This window comes from Schistosoma haematobium, chromosome 1 (genome assembly GCF_000699445.3).
Source record: "Schistosoma haematobium chromosome 1, whole genome shotgun sequence".
In the NCBI taxonomy this organism is placed as follows: Eukaryota; Metazoa; Platyhelminthes; class Trematoda; order Strigeidida; family Schistosomatidae; genus Schistosoma; species Schistosoma haematobium.
Genome location: NC_067196.1, coordinates 81925900 through 81945355, shown reverse-complemented (window position 1 = coordinate 81945355; position 19456 = coordinate 81925900). Strand labels below are relative to the sequence as shown.

Below are 19456 nucleotides of genomic sequence, written 5' to 3'. Positions count from 1 at the left end.
TGTACTTAAAAACAATGCTGATAACTGTTCGACAGTCCGACAATATTTTTATTTGATACAGATTTTTGTGAAAATCTAGCCAACTTAACTACTGTGTTTGATGAAAGAGGTTCGTAGCTCAGGTAGAGACGTTTAATAGTCACGTATTTTTTAAGTTGGGTCGTTTAATTGTGAAGCTTTCACTGGAGTTCTGGATAACATTTACATTTAACACAAAATTCGCAATTAATATAGTGCGATTAAACCCTTTAAATCACAGGCCGCAACCTCACTAACAACTCGTTTCTATTTCGTCATTAGCTGATAAACAATAATTGTTTTATCATAAGGTGTAGCAATTATTTGGTCTTCAATAATTCTAATGATAATATATCAGTATGCTATCTCTTTTACTTTTCCTATACAAAGTAGAATGTTAAAAATAACTAACACAGTCTTAATAATAAGGTTGGTTCTTTCCGTAATTTTTGTCAATCACTGACAATAATGACAATCTAGATTAATAAACAGTCTAGTTAATATTCATTTATTATTTCTAAAATGATTCCACATGCAACATACATACCTTTAAATAAATCAATGTACAAATGTGCATCATTAGACCAGTTTGCCACACACAATATCAATACAGAAATATACAATTTAAAAAGTGAATAACAAATGAATTGTTGGTTCTAACAATGATCAAAAGACTAGACATACAAATGTTAGTTCATAAAACAATGTGACAAATAAATTAAAGTACATGACTTAACATAGAAAATAAAGAATGGATGTATTTGTATTAAGCCAACCTAAATTAAATTATGTCATGCAAAAACCTCAACCATTTATCGTGTGGAACTCAACTAAGCAAGGTAATATAGATGATATTAACTAATCCGACTAAAACCAACAGGTTTATGAATATAGATTTCTATGAATGACTTTAGAATTTTGCAAACTAACAACAATAATAATAATAATAATCAGAAAGGCTCATTTTAAATGCTTATTTATATTATCATTACTACATAGATTATTAATATTATCAAATCAATTAAATAATGACATTAAATAGATAAATAATTCATAACACTGGTTCTTGTTTCCAATGGTTTGTTTACTGTTGAAACAATCTATCGAAATTCACTGCTCAAATAACAATTTGATATCCATCATTATTATTACTATCAATATAGAAATAATATAACATTGAAGAAATGAATTAACCAATTGAATTGTAAAAAGAAACTGTGCGCATGATCAGCTTTGTTGTTGTTGTTGTTCGAATAGTATAATATAATGACAGGTAGATCACAAATTGTCTTTTTCTTTTTACACTCTATAAATGAATATGTATCTATAAGCATTTCTATATAAGTATGCATATATATGTATATGATTAATAAGAATAAATAGAATGTATTCGTATTCATACTTTCAACAGAATTAAACAAAATAATTACATAGTAACAATGAAATAAATTGAAAATTGAATATTATAAAAAAAATATCTAATTGTGACATGAAATAATTATCTGAAAAAAAAAAAGAAATTTATGATTACTTAATTGTCATTAGATAGTAGTAAAGAAAAATAAAATAAAATCATCTATTGAAACAGATCCAATATTTTAAACAAATAATAATCAAATTTGTTGATAAATAAAACGTTTTACATTGTGTTTTTTTGTTTTTGTTTCTCTCTAAACGTCTTGGTAAAAGAACTATGAATAGAATGTTCTGGATAAATAGGATCATTTATTAAAACTACTGTTTGTTGTTGTTGTAGTTGTAAAAAAATCATTGGTATCACAATTGAACTTAAAATACATATAACTGAACCTTTTCTTTTTAAGAATGAAGAATAGAATATGGTAATCATACAAAAGGATTGCACAAAAAGAGAATAGTTATGTATATATATGTATATAGTATAATTTATAATGAAACGAGAAAGTTGGAATCGGTTTTTACGACTTTACAAATTATGCTGATATTAATATTAATAATAATTCAATAAATAAATAGGCCATAGGAACAACAACAACAAAAAATAAAACAAAGAAAAAACGACAAATAACAAAAAAAATATTGAATGAAATAAATATTATATCTGTATTGATTTAATTTATTATTTTTTTTGTATAGTTGACATGGAATTATTAGTTCATAATATATAATAAATTCAACCTTCTCCCCCCCAAAAAAAATTTAAAAAAAGTTTCTTTTTAAATAAATGACCATATTTCAAGTGTGGTAATCACAAAATCTGGTGATGATAAAGTTAATTGTGGACTATCAAATGTTTCACAATTGACACTATGTCCATGTAATAAATTATCATCAAGTTGAATTGCTGAATGACCTCTGAAAAGTAAAAAAGATGAAGTAAAATAATGAAAAATTATGTGGAAAAGGAGATAATGAAATGATCACAGCGAAAAAAACAATGTTGAACGTAAGAATTAAGTCGAAAAAAACTGTAGGAAAAAATATTGGATGCCAGTTCCATGGTCTAGAGGTTAAGAGTTTGAACGTGAAACCGAGGGTTCTAGGTTGGAGTCATGTATACAGAATTGTTGATAAGTACTGATGAAAAGCTTCATACTAGACCGAAATAGCCTCTCAGTGCTTTTAGATTTTTAATGGTGGTCTAACTTAGATCGATTCATGAATCTAATTATTAAAAAGATATTAGCTCGTTCGTAATACTGAATTTGAATGACAAAAACGTACACTTTAGGATAGATTATTAATTACTGCTTGGTAATTTAAGGAAACCTATATGTTTAGTAAGAATTCATTTCAATTTTTCATGCACATATTTATGGATAACTGGGGATTAGAGAATGAGAATTACAAACATGGTATTTTTTCTTCAAGCTTTCATGTATCTTAGTGACGAGTCTTTTCTAGTACAACACCACCAGTCTATAATAATTTGAGAATTATTAAAAATTGTGATATGGTACACATATATTTCATTCTTTTATAAAACTCTTCAGTACTGTCCATTCACAGTCACATGATCTACTGGTTTCTCGGAGAAAATAACAGTCGATCAAGAGCATATACCTTAGTACATATGTGCATTGCTTCAAGTTGTCGCATCATGTCAGCACCGAAAGACGAAATTATTTAGATGAATATTAGATTCCTGGAAGCAATAAGAATTTCATCTGTTGTATGAGTTATTAGACATATACACTATGATTTGTGAATAGACGAATTCTTGGAAATAAAACGTTCAAGAGAATCCCAACAAACCAAACTAAATGCAAAACAATGAGTGAATGCAAATACGCCACTACAAACAATTTCAAGCCAATAGGACCCAAAGTTTTCAGCTATCGCTTTCAATATCACCATTGTATTGAATGGAATCTAATTCTTCATACACGATTATCATGTTTTTACTATTAACAGGAAAATGTCACACTCATATGATCAAAAAATAAACTGAACAAACCTTTAGAAATCCAGTTACTATTAAAAATATGTACAATTTTTTTTAACTGTCTCTAGCTTTTTAACATTTAGTACATATAAACGTATTGTAAAAGTGCTTGTTTAAAGATTAAACTAAACGCACATTGAACAGTGGAAGGAATAAGAAGGATGAAGAATCAGCTAAAAACGTAAAGATAATAATAATATCGAATAGCTAAAATTAAGAGCATTAGAAGGATATAATAAAACCAAATTATCGTTTATGAGAATTAAATGTTAAGGCCATGGAAAAATAATGCCTTGCACATATCTCCTTCGCACATAGAGTTCAGGTTTAAAAGATGGGTTCCTAGTGATCCAGAAGTGCATACGTTACTAGTTTGCGCATCTTGCGGACAAAATCATCTGACTATATAGATGATTTAAAAGGACATGTCAACGCGGTCATGTGACTGGAGTTTACAAGATGTTCTAATATTGAACTGTTGATTGATGTACAGTCACCTTTCCAAAGCCACGCGGGATAATGTTCATAGATGCGTTTGGAAAAAGTTCGCTTTGTGCGGCCTATGTAGCCTGTTTCACATAAGAGCAAGTGTACTTATATATAGGGCTGATGGATGATGTTGTTAGCAATGTTAACTAGTTGCTCATACGGAAGAAAGGCAGGACGATATTTACAACTGTGATCTAGCAAATAAGACCCGAGTGATTTTATTTTTACAAAGTCACTGCTAAGCTATGTTAATTGACTTCAACATTCATTAGTCAATTGCATAACTGATAAGCATTTTCAATACTATTCTCAACACTAAAAGCAGTGAGTATATTGGAAATATTCAGAAAATCTGTACACAAAATGCATATTCATCATAGACAGTTAAATTTGTTTATTGGAATAAGAATGATTGGCTGTTGATTCATCTGAAAAATTCTTCAGAATAGAGAATGAATGTTTATTATAAAAAGTCAGACTTTAACAAATTATTAACGCACACTATTGTATGTAATACAAGAGATATTTTGACATTATAATTTATGGACAAACCAGTCAAATTTAGGATAATAGGTTTTTGATTTCAGCGCGAAATTCATTCATCCATTTGTCTAAATAGCGTTTTGACATTTTAGTTGATATCAGTTCGTAATAGAAGCCATAAATCTAATTCTTAACCCTAACCATCAACTGTAAATCATTATCCTTATTCTACAAGCTGCTTCATAACTCTCATCTAGCCCTAGTAAGTAAGTGGATATCCTCAAGATCACTTGTAGCGTCGTTCAAATGTTGTCCCTAAATTATAGTCTTACCGATATTTTATTTAACACAAACAGGTAAAATATGTAGTGAATTAATACTTTCTAGTCTGGTAGAACAAATAAATACTACACAATTACTTGGAAAAGCAATAAACTGCATACAGCTTTTCATTAAAAAAATTTGGGTTTAGACATAGTGATTATGATGGTGATCAATCATGCTTTTAATAGTGTACACTTCATAAGTAAAAATGATTTGAATTCAAGTCGTTATTTGAAAATGGATTTCTTAATTTTCTTTAATCTTACCATTGCTTTTAACAGCTTAATTAAAAGATATAAACTCATAGTTTTTCTTCGAATATAAAAGTAAACAAGATCCTAACTTATTCTAGAAATCATAGACTATTTGATTCCTTTCATTCTGCTAATATAAACTGATAATCATTTCCAAATAAGTTGACTTAGAATCATTAAGTTTTTGGATATTTTTATAATGTGAATGTATTTGGAAAACAAACATATTTGAAATCATGAGTCAATTGAAGCTAGAACACCATGGAAAACCTGAAAGCACTGGACGGCCGTTTCGTCCTAGTATGGGACCCTCAGCAGTGCGCATCCACGATCCCGCCCCCACAAGATTCGAACCCAAGACATATCAGTCTCGCGCTCGAGCGACTAACCATTAGACTACTGAGCCTGGACTCAACTTCATTTCCTGGAGTTCTAATGAGAAGCCGTGATCAGTGGAGTTCAATCAGGTCTGTTGTGAGATATCAGCTCACTGAAGACAATGGTATACGGTGGCTCAATTTCGTGGATTGTTTGAAGTTAGACATTAACACCATTGGATGCCGGCTCAGTGGTCTAATGGTTAGGTGTTCGCGCGCGAAACTGAATGGTCCTGGATTTGATTGTCGCAGGTAGGCGGGATCGCGGAAGCGCACTGTTGAGGGGTCCCATACTAGGACGAAAAGGCCATCCAATGCTTCCAGGTTTACCGTGGTGGCCTAGCTCCAATTGACTCATGATTTCAACTATTGAAATTTCTAAAATCTCCACAAAACCCCTTCTGATAAAAAGATATATATCTTTGCAATAACTAGTTTAATATCCATTGATATATTCAAGTTTTCTTTAAATGCCTACCAAAACAATTTATCATAAGAAAGAATAACAGAAGAAGCTTTGTAATTTAACTAACCCATATATAAGATAATTTTTGAAATATTGTAGCATAAAACTAAATATTCAACTTGACCAATCAAAATTCCTGTTTCTCCAAAAATTTTTTCGTTCTCATGGTTACCTACCGATTTCTAAATCTAGTAAGCATTGTAATAAATAATATTTTGTTGATTCTATCTGTACGGTTATTGTCATTATTATTACTAAGATTATTGGTTATCTTAAAAAAAAACTATACAGACCATTAAACAAAAAACATTTCTAACCTAGAAAAGAAATTTGTTTAGTATAATAAACGAAGTCCATAAATACTTTGGTCAAATGATAAACCAAAAGAAAAAGAATAATATTTATTAACTTAACTAAATCACACGTAGAGAGCACGTGTACTTCTACTTTCCAATGTTATGTTTGTATTTCTATGTATCTATTTGCTTGATACTCTTGAAAAGTTATACACACAGATATGTGTATACGAAAGATCGGGATAGAAAAAATATATAATGGAAATAAAGCAAAACAAAATACAAATCGAAATTCACTTACTGAGAGCATCCTATGGTAAGCGAATCATAATCACCATTAATAAAATAGGAATTTTTACCGCTCCATATAAATTTCTAAAGTAACGTTTATAAAAAAACAATTATAATAATAACGCAATGAAGTAGTAAGAACGAAATATAGAAAGAAAAATTAATATGGATTTACAAACGATTTGAAATACTAGTGATAATAATATCTCAACAAATGAGATTATTTGAATAGTTGAGATCATGAGTCAATTAAATCTAGACCACCATGGAAAACCTAAAGGCACTGGTCAGCCATTTCTTCTTATTGTATGACCCCTCAGCAGTGCGTATCCGCGATCCCACCTTGCGAGGTTCGAACACAGAACCTATCAGTCTCGTGTGCAAACGCTTAACCACTAGACCACTGAACCGGCATCCAACAGCGTTTATCCACGAAATTGGGCGATACATCCACCAATGTCTTCAGTGAGTTACTATCTCACAATAGACCTGGTTGAACTCTACAGGTCACTGCTTCTCACTAGAACTCCAGGAAATACCTCTTGAAGCCAGTCACTAGTGAGCATATGTTGATTCATATCAATTGACTAATGATTTCAACCACTGAAATTTTTACATCACCACAAAACCCTTTCTGAAATGAGATTATTTTGAAATCGATATCAATTAACAGTATAATATTTTAGCTAATTGTTTATATGAACGTGATGAAATATATTATAGTACGGATCATTAAATGCAGGATAATTTTCTGTTTAGAAACATATTAACTTTATCAATTTTACCAAATGAAATTGTTGATATTCAGTTACTAATGTTCGACTTAATAGGGATAAATATGAATAATAAATTATTAGATTTTTGATTGAGATCATTAGTCAACCAATGTTAGACCAGCATTGAAAACCTGTAAACACTGGATGGCTGTTTCATCCTAGCATGGGACTCTTCAGCAGTGCGCATTCACGACCTTGTGTATGGGACTCGAACCTAGGATCACCGGTCTCGCGCGCATGCTCCTAGCCTCTAGACCACTGAGTCGGCATCCAACGGTGTTAATGTCTAATTTCAACCAATCCATGATATTGCGCGATCATCTTCTATTTTGTTCGGTGGGTAACTGCCTCACACAAGACATTGATTAGCTTCACTTGTCACAGCTTCTCACTAGGACTCAAGGTTTTCAATGTTAGTCTAGCATGAATCGATTCATGATCTCAATCAATAGTCAACAATCTACACAACCCCATACTGTGGACTATTAGGTATTGTTTCGTTTATGACAAAGTAATAATGAATATTTTGTGGCAAATGAAATGAACAGTATATCTATTCTTATGAATACAGTCATTATCATTATTATCAGTTGATTTACTTGGAATGTTTGTTTTTTATCCTTTTCTGGAAATTCTCTTTTATCATCATAACATAAATGTGCGAATTCCTTAGTTACAGTTTCAGTTCTCATATCAAATGATGACGAAGATGAGACTAGATCAGAATTATGATTGTCTGTTACTAATAATGCCGATGATGATATTGATGCAGAGTTCACATCTATTGGTATATTCATTAATTTATTAGAAGTAGCTGATAAAGATATAGAATCTTGTTCATTGATAGAATTACTATTTTCTTTTAATTGATCTTGTTTTGAATCAGTTGTATTGATCCATCGAAATACAAAACAAGATCCATTACCATAGAATCGACCATTACTTGGATAAGGATGTGTATTAAGCATTGCTCCAAATATCTAAGTAATTAGAAAAGAAGTTATAGAAAAATTTCTAAGTAACATGGTTGGATTTGATAGTTTTAAATAGATTAAGCATTAAGTAGAAGTAGGTCAGAAATACAGATTTCTACTCATTGGAATATCATAAAAAATATAATTATCACTATAGAAAAATTGTTTAAAGCATTCTTCATTTTTATTAAAAACACGCAAATTATTGAACGAAGAATATTATTTTTCAATATAAGTTCATTCCAGGTTCTACAGTTATAAATCCCTACTTAATGATCCAGGAGAATGGTCAAATATCAGGCAAATACATGTTCAAAAATAATAATAACATATTAATTGAGTACTTAATTCTACTAATGTACATACAATATTTCACTTTGTAGTTTCATCATAAGATAGGAATGATATATTTTAATGTTTTTCAATTACATGATTTTTTTAGTGGTCCGGGATCTGACTCCAATTAGATCGTATTAGTGATCTCAATTGAATGATGGCTATCGTAATATACGTCGCCTATCCTCGTATCTAATCATCGACTTAACTAGTGTTAGTGAATAATGGAATTAAAATAATTCAAATATGAAAAAGGATTTCGAATACATATATTTTGTACACTGATTGATTTGAACAGACAGAGGGACGAAGTGAATAGAAGAGAACGAAGCCAAATGACGCACGGTGGAGAAGGCGTGTGAACCAACTTCATTTAATCAAGATTTAATTATTATTTATAGTCAGATAAAAATAGGTCACAGACATATGATGAATAGGATAAGACGTGTACACACATACGCTCATATAAAAACAGTCGGGATTGATAAGTGAATAATTATCGAAGTCAAAACGTGACTCAAGAAGAATGGATAAACTGGCCTGTCCAGAAGCTAGAATAAGCTGTGTGGGCTTGACGTAGCAACCAACATTACAATCTCTTAATTACACTTCATAACTTAAAAAAAATTTATAATCATTCACAATGTCATTTTGAATTCTATGCTAACAGTTTGTTTTAAGTTCCAGATCGTCTTCTTATTACAATATCGAAATTCATCAAAGGGACTAATTTCTTTGAATTTGAAAGTACTTAATTTTCTCGCAAAGCAGAAATGCAATTTATAGTTCCAAACTCTTTTTTTTTGATAAATAGTTGACCAGTCATTAAGATCATTTCAACTCATTATAATTATCGATTAGGACTTTACAGATGATATTCAGAGTAGGGATTACTCTTCAAAGAAATAATTTTCAATCTAAAATTATTTAATTCTATTCTTAAGTAAATTAGACCAGTCAATAAACATAATCAACTAATCAGGTAACATGTAATTATAGTGTGAATACAGTGAAATAGTTAAAATTATAATCTATTATAGTTTATGATGATGCCGAATTTATCAAATTGTGTTGAAATTCATGAAGATGGTCAATTGAAGAGTGTAACCATTTCATCAGAAAAACTGGGATAAATGTATTAAGTATTTTTATGACACTGACATATATCTGCATAATTTATAAAAATTATATGAGTGATTGAAATATTTAGAGTGAATTTGATGCATTACTACTCAAGTTCATTGTTCACTTGTTATATTGGCTTCTGTACGTTATTCAGTAGGTTTTTTTCACAATTATTGTGTAAAAGTTTCAGAAGTAAACTATTAATTAGGAGTTTTGATAAAAAGTCATATTAATATCACAAATTAGAGTAGTTAGAATAATATTCACATGTGATTGCTCCACCTAAGGCGAACGCGAGATATCCGACTATCAATGAAAGAACGAGTTTACTGGGCGGTAGTTCGTTCTGTTCTACTTTACGGCTGCGAAACATGGCCATTAGGAGTAGAAGATATTCGTGAGCTACTAGTATTTGACCACAGATGCCTTAGAAATATTGCTGGCGTCTGCTGGGATCACCGTGTAAGTAATAGTGAGGTTAAACACAGGGTATTAGGAAATGATGGTAAATCAGTTGATGAGGTTGTGAATCTTCATTGACTGAGATGGTTAGGTCACGTGTTATGAATGCGTGAACACCGTTTACCACGACGCGCAGTGCTGACTAGTGTTGGAGATGGTTGGGATAAAGTGAGGGGCGGACAAACCAAAACGTGCCATCAATCCACATAGCCACTAACTTCTGGTCTGAACCATGTTGGTAGATGCAGGCTACTTGGTTGGGGTCCGTGTGACTATCGTAACCAATCGTTGGAGACTCTTGGTGACATGTCTCAAAATCTATCACAATGGTGTAAGTGTATACACTCTTTGTCTTCCAATGAACCGTCGGATTAAAATTACTTTATATCCTTCTTTTAAGTATTACTACCGTTGAATTAACTACTTCTATGAATTTGGTGTTCATCTTTTTGTGTTAATGAGGTGTGGCAACTTGAACCGATGCATATATGTTGCTAAGTCCCACGTTGTAGCTGACTGACTGGTTTAAAGGTGAGAAATGTTTTTTCTTCCTCAAATTACCTTTATATTATTCTCTTGCCAGATTGAAATGAAAGTAATTTTTATCATTCCAATAAGAGCTCATCAGTTATTAGTTGAGATAAATTAAGAATAAAAATACCATTATTCGCTTTATATATATATATATATATATATATATATATATATATAAAATAATTAAAATTTCAGTTACACGAATGATGCCTAACTTGGTATATCAAATAAATATAACATATTATATCTTAAAAATCATTGCATACATTGTTCCTAAGTGGACCGAGATCTGACTCCATTAGGATCGTATGATGATCATAAGTAGATCTTAACAAATATAACACTAAAATATTGTCGCTATCAGTGATCTGTATTTAGATATATTTTTACTAATAACTAGAAAATTGCTCAAACTATGTTATATTAGTCTCGTCAGTAAAGAAAGATTAGAGTTTACTAGTGCATTGAACTGAATACTAAATATATATCAGTCAGGTTGTTAAGTAGTGATGTGTGATAATCATATCATTTTCCGAAGGAACTATGCAACATTGGATTGTGGATTACCAATTCAATCCCATGTAACTTAAAAATCATATGTTCATCCCAGTGTGGCGTTATAATTGAGAGTCAGATGTTTAACACATTCTAGTTTTCAATGGCTTGGCATTAAATTTCAGTACTCGAGTTTAGTTAGAGATATAAAAATCATTTTAGTTAACCACAATCTTTCTTATGGCACTGGAATATTGTACACCATGTGTACTCTATATTTTCTTGAAACATCATTGTTTACTCACAAACAAAACTGAACTTTGAGTATTTTATTTTCTCAATATTTTGTATTTAGGAGTTTGTTTACAGTGTGTGAAGTCAACAGTTGAAGATCTTATAAGAGAGGTAAATATTTGTTTTCTAAATTGTGTTTACTCATTAATGTTTACAGGTTGTACTCAGCTGATGAAAATCTCATACAATTTAATCGATGCAATTCATTCTGCGAATATTATTGTGATTCGATTATTGAAGTTGACTAAAAAAGCTGAATTTAGAAAATAAGTTTGTCACGTATAAGTGATTATCTTGAACAATCATGTGATGGAGCATCTCATTTGATAAATAAAATTATGGAGAAAACAAAGAAAAAACTATATTCGAATTTTTCTTAATATCAATCCCAAAAAAACACTCTCAACGAATAGATCATTGAATAAATATTCCGATAGAGAGACACTTGAGAAATATTGTGAAATTCTCCAGAAAAAAAATACACTAGAAGTTCTATCATTAGATGAATGGAAGTTGCAAAACTAACCTCATTCGTTGATGTTCGTATGATTAGTATACATGGCTGATTTGATGCATGCGGTGAATTCGGTATAAGAGTATGTTTCATTTTTGTATGCATAGTACAATGTAAATTATCTTTTGAAGATTCCGTCAAACTATTGGCACATCGACGATATAACGATCGTAAACTAAATCCATGCACAGAAGTACTGTAAGTTAATATCCAGTCTAAACCTTCAGCGTCAGGAGTTAAATTTTGTAAAAGCTAATTGAATAAAAATAAAATATAAATTATGTAATAATCTATGATAATACTGTAAATAAATATTTACAGTACAAAGAAATCAGCCAATTCGATCAATTAATAAGCATAGAATGCTCAAAATATATAGAACTAAACTAAGCAAAATCCACGGTAGCGATCATAGATAAATTCTAGATTTAAAAATGTATTACTTATTTGAATTAGTAGGAATACTTTTGTAATAGGTCCTAATGAAACGTGATTACTTATGATATATATATACAAAATATACATTAGTTATCATCTATAATAGTTAGGCAGAAAAACGGATGCAGCTATCTAAAACAAACAATCTGACTAACTTAACTAATCAGTTAATAAACTTAACTCCATACTTATCACTTATTATATTTCCAATATTTTAGCACGTAGTTCATTTTATCATATAATAATAACGTTTATTCAATTTATATTCTCTTCATTATAGACGAAGAATGTATTTGTAAAATCTCAGCGAAAGAATTTGAAGTAAATCCAACGTTTCGCCTGGCAATCTGGTCCAAGCTTTTTCAAGGAAAATATAATCAGCCAACAAAATTATCCGTTGGATTTACTTCAAATTCTTTCACTGAGATTTTACAAATACATTCTTCCTCTTTAATGTCTCATATTAACTCAACGCCAAAAAATATTGTGAAACTATTCGTTCAAATTTAGACAAAAGTTCTTATTTATATTCTGTTCTTTGAATACATCATTATTTCAAAAATCCCTTACAATTGTCAACGATATTTCAATATACTTTATAAATCAAATATTTTGTCGAATTTTTCAAAAATTTAAAGAATCATCAAACAAGCACCTTTCTAAAATAGTTTCAGTTCATGACATTTTAGTTCCATACATTTCTATTTTGTTATAACTTGTGAACCTGTGTACCCTGTATATTGGATAATGCAACGATGCCGCCAATCAGAGAGCAGCGAATTACCGATCGAACCAGTGACACATAAAACAAGTGCGAGCAGCCTAGAGTCCTGATTGGTCTCGCTTCCTGTCTAGCCCAGCCAGTTAAGTCCAGAACATCAATCTCAGCCTCTGCAATATGAATCATTTCTTTTAAATATACGGGGTTTAAAAGTAAGTAAAAGTGATTAGTTACCGATTAGTCTGATTTTGAGAATTGACTTATTGTTAAATTAATTTAGCTCAGTAATATCTCTGATTTCCCAGGGTATATTAACATAGTTATTCAACTAATCATGTCATTGGGAATATTTCTGATTGAGATTCGGAGATAAAACCAGTGATAAAATTATTAATTCATTTACTTCAGTTGGTTTAGTATTTCGTTATATTGATTGGGTGATCAACGTGGATATTTATTGATTCATATTGGTTCTAATTAACAGGTAGAAGCAGATCTTATGAAACATAATCTTATATCATGGATTTAACGTATGTCCAGAAGTTGGTCAAATTTTGTAAAATATGAAGAATCATCCTAATCAGTTTCGTGATTTAGGCTAAAATAAGTATTTCTGGTTGTAACTGAATAACGCTGAAAAAAATATGTTGAATAAGCGAATAGTGGGCAGCTCTGATGAACACCACATGAGATTGACTGTTCTGATGAAAACTCGCAATAAGCTCTAATTCAACCAATATTGTTCCAGAATACAGCCTTCACAAGAGATGGTGGAGAAGGTTTGTAGCTCAGATGGATGATTTTGATAGATTTTTGTTCTCTGAGCTGAATTGTTTTGTCGTGGAGCTTTCATCGTTCTTCTGAACGACATCATTAGCACAAACTTCGAGAAGAAGTGAAGTGTTTGAATTTCTCTACATATAGCTCAAAGCTTGTCCTGTAGACCTCGATGCTGATTGGTTCTTCCTGACCTTAAACCTGTAACTGTTTACTTCTTTATTTTGGTTGTATCTCCTATTGGTTTGCTTTTGGTCCTATGTTTGTCCATAATGTTTTCTGATTGGTTGATAAAGTGGATCGATCTCAATGTGCTTGCTGAGTGACTTGGGTGCTAAGCTTCTAAAAATTCTCTGGCGTTTTTAGAATTGCCTCTATTCTAGATCTCCGCATTTTTCCAATCGAATGTGTGTCCATATTTGTCCACATGCATTAATATAAGTGAGGATATGTCATGCTGTTTGACCGCCAATTGATGTTAATGCAGGCAAAGATGAAAAGAAAGTCAAGTACATAAACAAACAAAAGGATCACCCTACTATATATAAAAGGCGTGCCGGAAACTACAACGACATTGTTAAAGCCTTTCGGAAAAGATGTAGCACACAAACCAACAGGAGCACTACAATCAATCCTATGCAAACCAAAGGACGAAATGGCAAAATAAAAAGAACCGAACATCATCTACAAAATAAATTGTGCCAACTAGGAAAAACACTACATCGGTAAAAGCGGATGATGTCGCTCAGAAGAATGATGAAAGCTTCACAACCAAACCATCCAGCTCAGAGAACAAAACTACATCGAAAAATGCCTTCACAAGGTTTGTAAGCTTGTTTCGCTCTTTACTGATGAGTACTACTACTCAAACGTTTTGGTCCTTTCAATGAAAAAATTATGATTTTTTCCTAAATTTCTATTGATAATTCTCATGGAATAGGATGTCATTAAAGGGCTACTACATTAAGTTATTTGTCATGGAAACAAATTTAGTGTTTTTTTGAAAACGATAGTAGATTATTTCAAACATATATGCATCTAGTGTATATTCCGACATCTACAGTCTGCAAAATATATTGTTCTGATAAAATGTTATGTATTTTCATAATGCACATCTTAAGATATGATATTACTCGTTAGGAAATCTCATTAAGCAAAATAAGGCTTGAAATGGAAACTAAATAATGATAAAGCATCATAATGAGACTACATGTAACCGATTTTCAACAATTCAACCATCATGTTTTAGCTACTTTTCTACAAAAATATGGATTACATCATTATTCTTAACCAACAGTGTAACACTTAGAATTGAGTACATAAAACTGTACATGGTAGATGAAATACAGTAATCACTTATTCTGTATGTACATATATTTACTTACATCACGAACTTTATGTACATCAAATATTTCACTGTTCGATGTTGCAGTAGGTATTGGCAACAATTCTGGTTCTGCCAATTTTATACAGTCAAACATGAATTGTTTTCTTTTTTCTTCTTCTAAGTCTTTCAATTCCAATTCTTTTGAACTAACCAACTTGTGTGTAACAAGAAATATACAGAGAAAAAACATTACAATGTTAGAAATGTGAAGCAATTAGCAATCTGATTGACAGAAAGATTTAAGTATAAAATCATTAAGTTCAAAACGCAAATTTCCTAGTGGTACACTACACTTATCAAACTGTATGATTTTGACTCAGCTAACTAAAAAAAAGTGAACAGTAATATTTGCGTGATCTGCAAAATATTGACTTGATTCTATGTGAAACATTATAGATCCAAATTTCTCTTCTCAAATTTATTTCACTGGATTATACTCCTTGAATTACATCTTCAGACCCTAATGTTTCTGATTACTGCTTATACTCTTACTACCTCTACCACTAAGGGATTTGAATCGACAACTGCATCTCTGTGCTAATGTGGTATGGCAACTCGAACTTATGTACGTACGTACGAATTTCTACGTTGTTACTGACTGACTGATTATAGAACCACAAGCTTGAAGAGTTTCAGACAAGGATAAACTAATTGCTTAATAATTTACAGTCTTTAACAGTTGAGCAGTTAGTGTTATTTCGAGTGAAAAATATTTTTGGATTGTATATAGTTCTCAACTCACTGGTTAAGTAACTAAAAAGAAACATTTTACCTTAATCTAAGTTACGGATTCAAATTTAATCATTGCATACGTAGAGAAGATTTGTAGCTCAGGTAGATGATTTTGATAGACTTTTGTTCTCTGAGCTAAATTTCTGGTAAAAGTCCTGAAGTTTGAAGTTTGTGCTGAAGATGTCGTTCAGTACAATGAAACTCATCATAATATGTGTCAAAAAAACATTGAGTTAATTAACTATTACGTGAGCTCTACATTTCATTGTCGTAAATATCAACCTAAATATAAATACAAATGGGAAGATACAAGCCAAACAATACCAAGTGGATTTAAATTCACCCCATCGCACAATCAAGTGGCTGTCAGGACTCAGTAGCTAAGTGGATAACGCGATGGCGTTTGAAGCGAATGGTACTGGATTCGAGTCCCAGAGTGAACATCAACTCTGAGATTCAGGTACATCCAGCTAACGAGTCCTAAATAGGACGAAACGGGCGTCCTGGATTCCACTGCTAGCCACTATCCATCACTGCTTATAAATATAAATGATTGAAATCGATGAGACTAACGATTTCAGCGTTAAATAATATGTTTTAGGTTTCACACTTATGTAGCATTTGGATGAATATACAAATTGTTGACAGGAACTTAGTAAATAAAGTATCAATGATAATATCTTTTGTTTCATTATTTTCTGTTATATCCACGTTGTCAGTATGTCATAAAATTATTATCTAAAGTGAAACCCAAACAAGAGTAAGTAATAACCAGAAAAGATATAATCAAGAAAATGGTTAGAGTTAAAAAATTATATAGAAATAGGATGGTGAACATCAAATAACAATAGTGGAATTATGAAGACAAATAATGAAAAAGCAAACAAACTAAAAAAACAGGGCTCAGTTGCATATTTATTGCAGTAAAACTAGTTTCTAATCTCTAGACGACTAAGTTTTCAATAATGCTAACAATACTATACATACATACGTCACATATCAATTCTAATTCCATCTATATTATAATTGGAAAATATAAATGAAATTGAGTCAATATATCTGAAAAACTCATTATAAGAAGTTATCATATAAGATTCATTGATTAGTATTATGTTGTTTATGCAATATATATAAATCACACAGAAAATGATTAAAGCAATACAACTGAGGTAGACGTATGGAGATAACTATGAAACTATTATTCACTTATTGAACAGTATTTCCCTTAATAAATCTAATTTATGTATTTTATATTCAATGAGTTGAATGACTACTAGTCAATAAGATACCATGTTGCTTATTGTTAGTTATTCGGATACAAGTTATAAGTAATAAACAAATTAAGTTTATATAAAGTTTATTGATAATAATCAATCTGTTTAAAACAAACTGTTTTTTATAAGTGGTATCAGTAAAAGAAAATAGCATCCACAATTTTACTGGTCTCTTTTGTACACCTTAAAAACATAAATAACCTCGGCTTTGAAAAGAAAACACTTTACATGAACATCAAATTTCAGGGTGAAAGAGCTATAGACGTCCTAAAGAGGAGTATTTCTGAGTTTTTAAAAAGAATGTTCTTCGCAGCAACGTTGCGAATTGTGTTCTCCAGCTGATCAATGTTCATCAATAACCTTATGGATATGTTATCTCATCTCACCAACTCTATGTGAACCAACCAATTTATTTGCTCATATGGAGCCAGGTGTTACAGGTCGTTCGATGCGTACTTTATCCTAAAGAATTCAAGAACATTACCGGGATTGGCCGAAAAGAGGTGGAAACGGCTCAATAAGAAGCTCTATAATGGAGCACTTTGTGAACACAAGTCATTAAACCAAGACAGACTCTGCGTTCAAAATCATCTACAAGGTAACTGGAAGGCTGCTAAAAGCAGTTATATTGCATCTTCTTAACATTGCCGAAGCATTAGCTAAACATCTGGGAAAACTAGAATTGTGTATCTAAAAGAAATTTGTACAACCTCTTCTTCTATCATGATCTTAATGTCTGATAATATACCTTCTTCTTTATACTTTTCTTTCTTTACAGCCGGTTGCTTCCCCCTCCGTCTTCTCCATCGATGTTTTACTCCCAGTTGGCTTATTTCTTTTTCTTTGGTCCTCTCAATCACATTTCATCTCAATTTCAACATTTTATCACATCATGCTAAGCCATCCTTTCCCAATTATACTGTCTTTCTTTATCTTCATGGTGAATATTTAAGGCTTTATCAATAAACCTATTTATTAGTTTCCCAGGTTAAAAATATATTTTTATTACTTTTGTTTATTCTACCTCTTTGTTACCATGTTTAATAGAATTTAATAATCACTATTATTATCATCTTGAAAAATAGGCATGTATTTATGCGATTGTATAACTTTGAAAATAAATTCACCGAAAAGAGAACTCATCATTGAACCAATCTTTCTTATGTTATAATGATCCTGATCACAAAAAAATACGTTAAATTAAAATAGCCTTTTTATTACATAACTATCAATTTTCAATGAAAACTGAAAAAAAGAATAGGCATTGAAATGTATATAACTTTTATCCAGAAGTTTCGTATCATCAACAAATGACAAACTAAACAGGAAAAAACAAAGTTTTTTTTAAGAGTGTAAAAAAAACAGAAATCATAATAAATCCAGAGTTCAGTTAGTAATCACCACAAATTATTGTGTGTCAAAAATGATGATTTATTTAAAATGAATTGTGAATTAGTATCAGAAGGGGTTTTATGGAGATTGAAGTAATTTCAATAGTTGGGATTATGAGTCAATTGAAGCTAGACCACCATGGAAAACCTGGAAGCACTGGATGGTCGTTTCGTCCCGCGCGGCGAAGTCGTGGTTACACAATGCCGAGGAGTCCCACAATAGGACGAAACGGTTGTCCAGTGCTTTCAGGTTTGACATGGTGGTCTAGCTTTAATTGACTCATGATCTCAACTATTGAATTATTTAAACACAACTGAAAACTACCATGTAAACTAGAATGAATCTGTTTAAACATTCTAAGTGTTTTATTATAATATTTTATCTTACCAATTTATTGATATTATTCAGAAGAGTACGAAATGGTGATGTTAACCACTAAACAAGGAATTAGTTAGTTTAAGAAAATTATATATAAATGACTTATATTGAATTGAATGCGAATCATCTTGTGATAAAAGAAAATTACTCAATTAAATGTATAATTGAATGAAGTGTTCTATTGTAAAAGCTAATGATAAATGATTTATTGAGTGAAATGACGAATGATTGAAAAAAATTATCATGTTCAATATGTAAGTGTAGTGAAATTCGGGATATTGTGCAACGATCCAGTTGAAGTGTAGATCATGGGAATTTGACTCAGTATTCTCTAAATAGCTCACTGGTTATGAAGTCTGCAGCTCCCACGTTCGAAACTTTAGGGAATTAAGGATACACGCTGCTGCGAAGCCTTACACAAAATC

General features: G+C 31.1%; 1 protein-coding gene across 1 annotated transcript in view; it reads right to left on the bottom strand.

Annotated features, from left to right (window-relative positions):
- Positions 1 to 429: 429 nt before the first annotated feature.
- The window catches only part of MS3_00002262 (uncharacterized protein), a 57923-nt gene continuing 38896 nt past the window's right edge, over positions 430 to 19456 (bottom strand). Inside the window, exons 11-15 of the mRNA XM_051209835.1 lie at positions 15254 to 15409; positions 11945 to 12184; positions 7798 to 8178; positions 6433 to 6506; positions 430 to 2352 (exon numbers count right to left, since the gene is read on the bottom strand). Of these exons, the coding sequence (XP_051075299.1) occupies positions 2214 to 2352; positions 6433 to 6506; positions 7798 to 8178; positions 11945 to 12184; positions 15254 to 15409 (990 nt within the window). The 3' untranslated portion in view covers positions 430 to 2213. The remainder of the gene's footprint in view (positions 2353 to 6432; positions 6507 to 7797; positions 8179 to 11944; positions 12185 to 15253; positions 15410 to 19456) is intronic.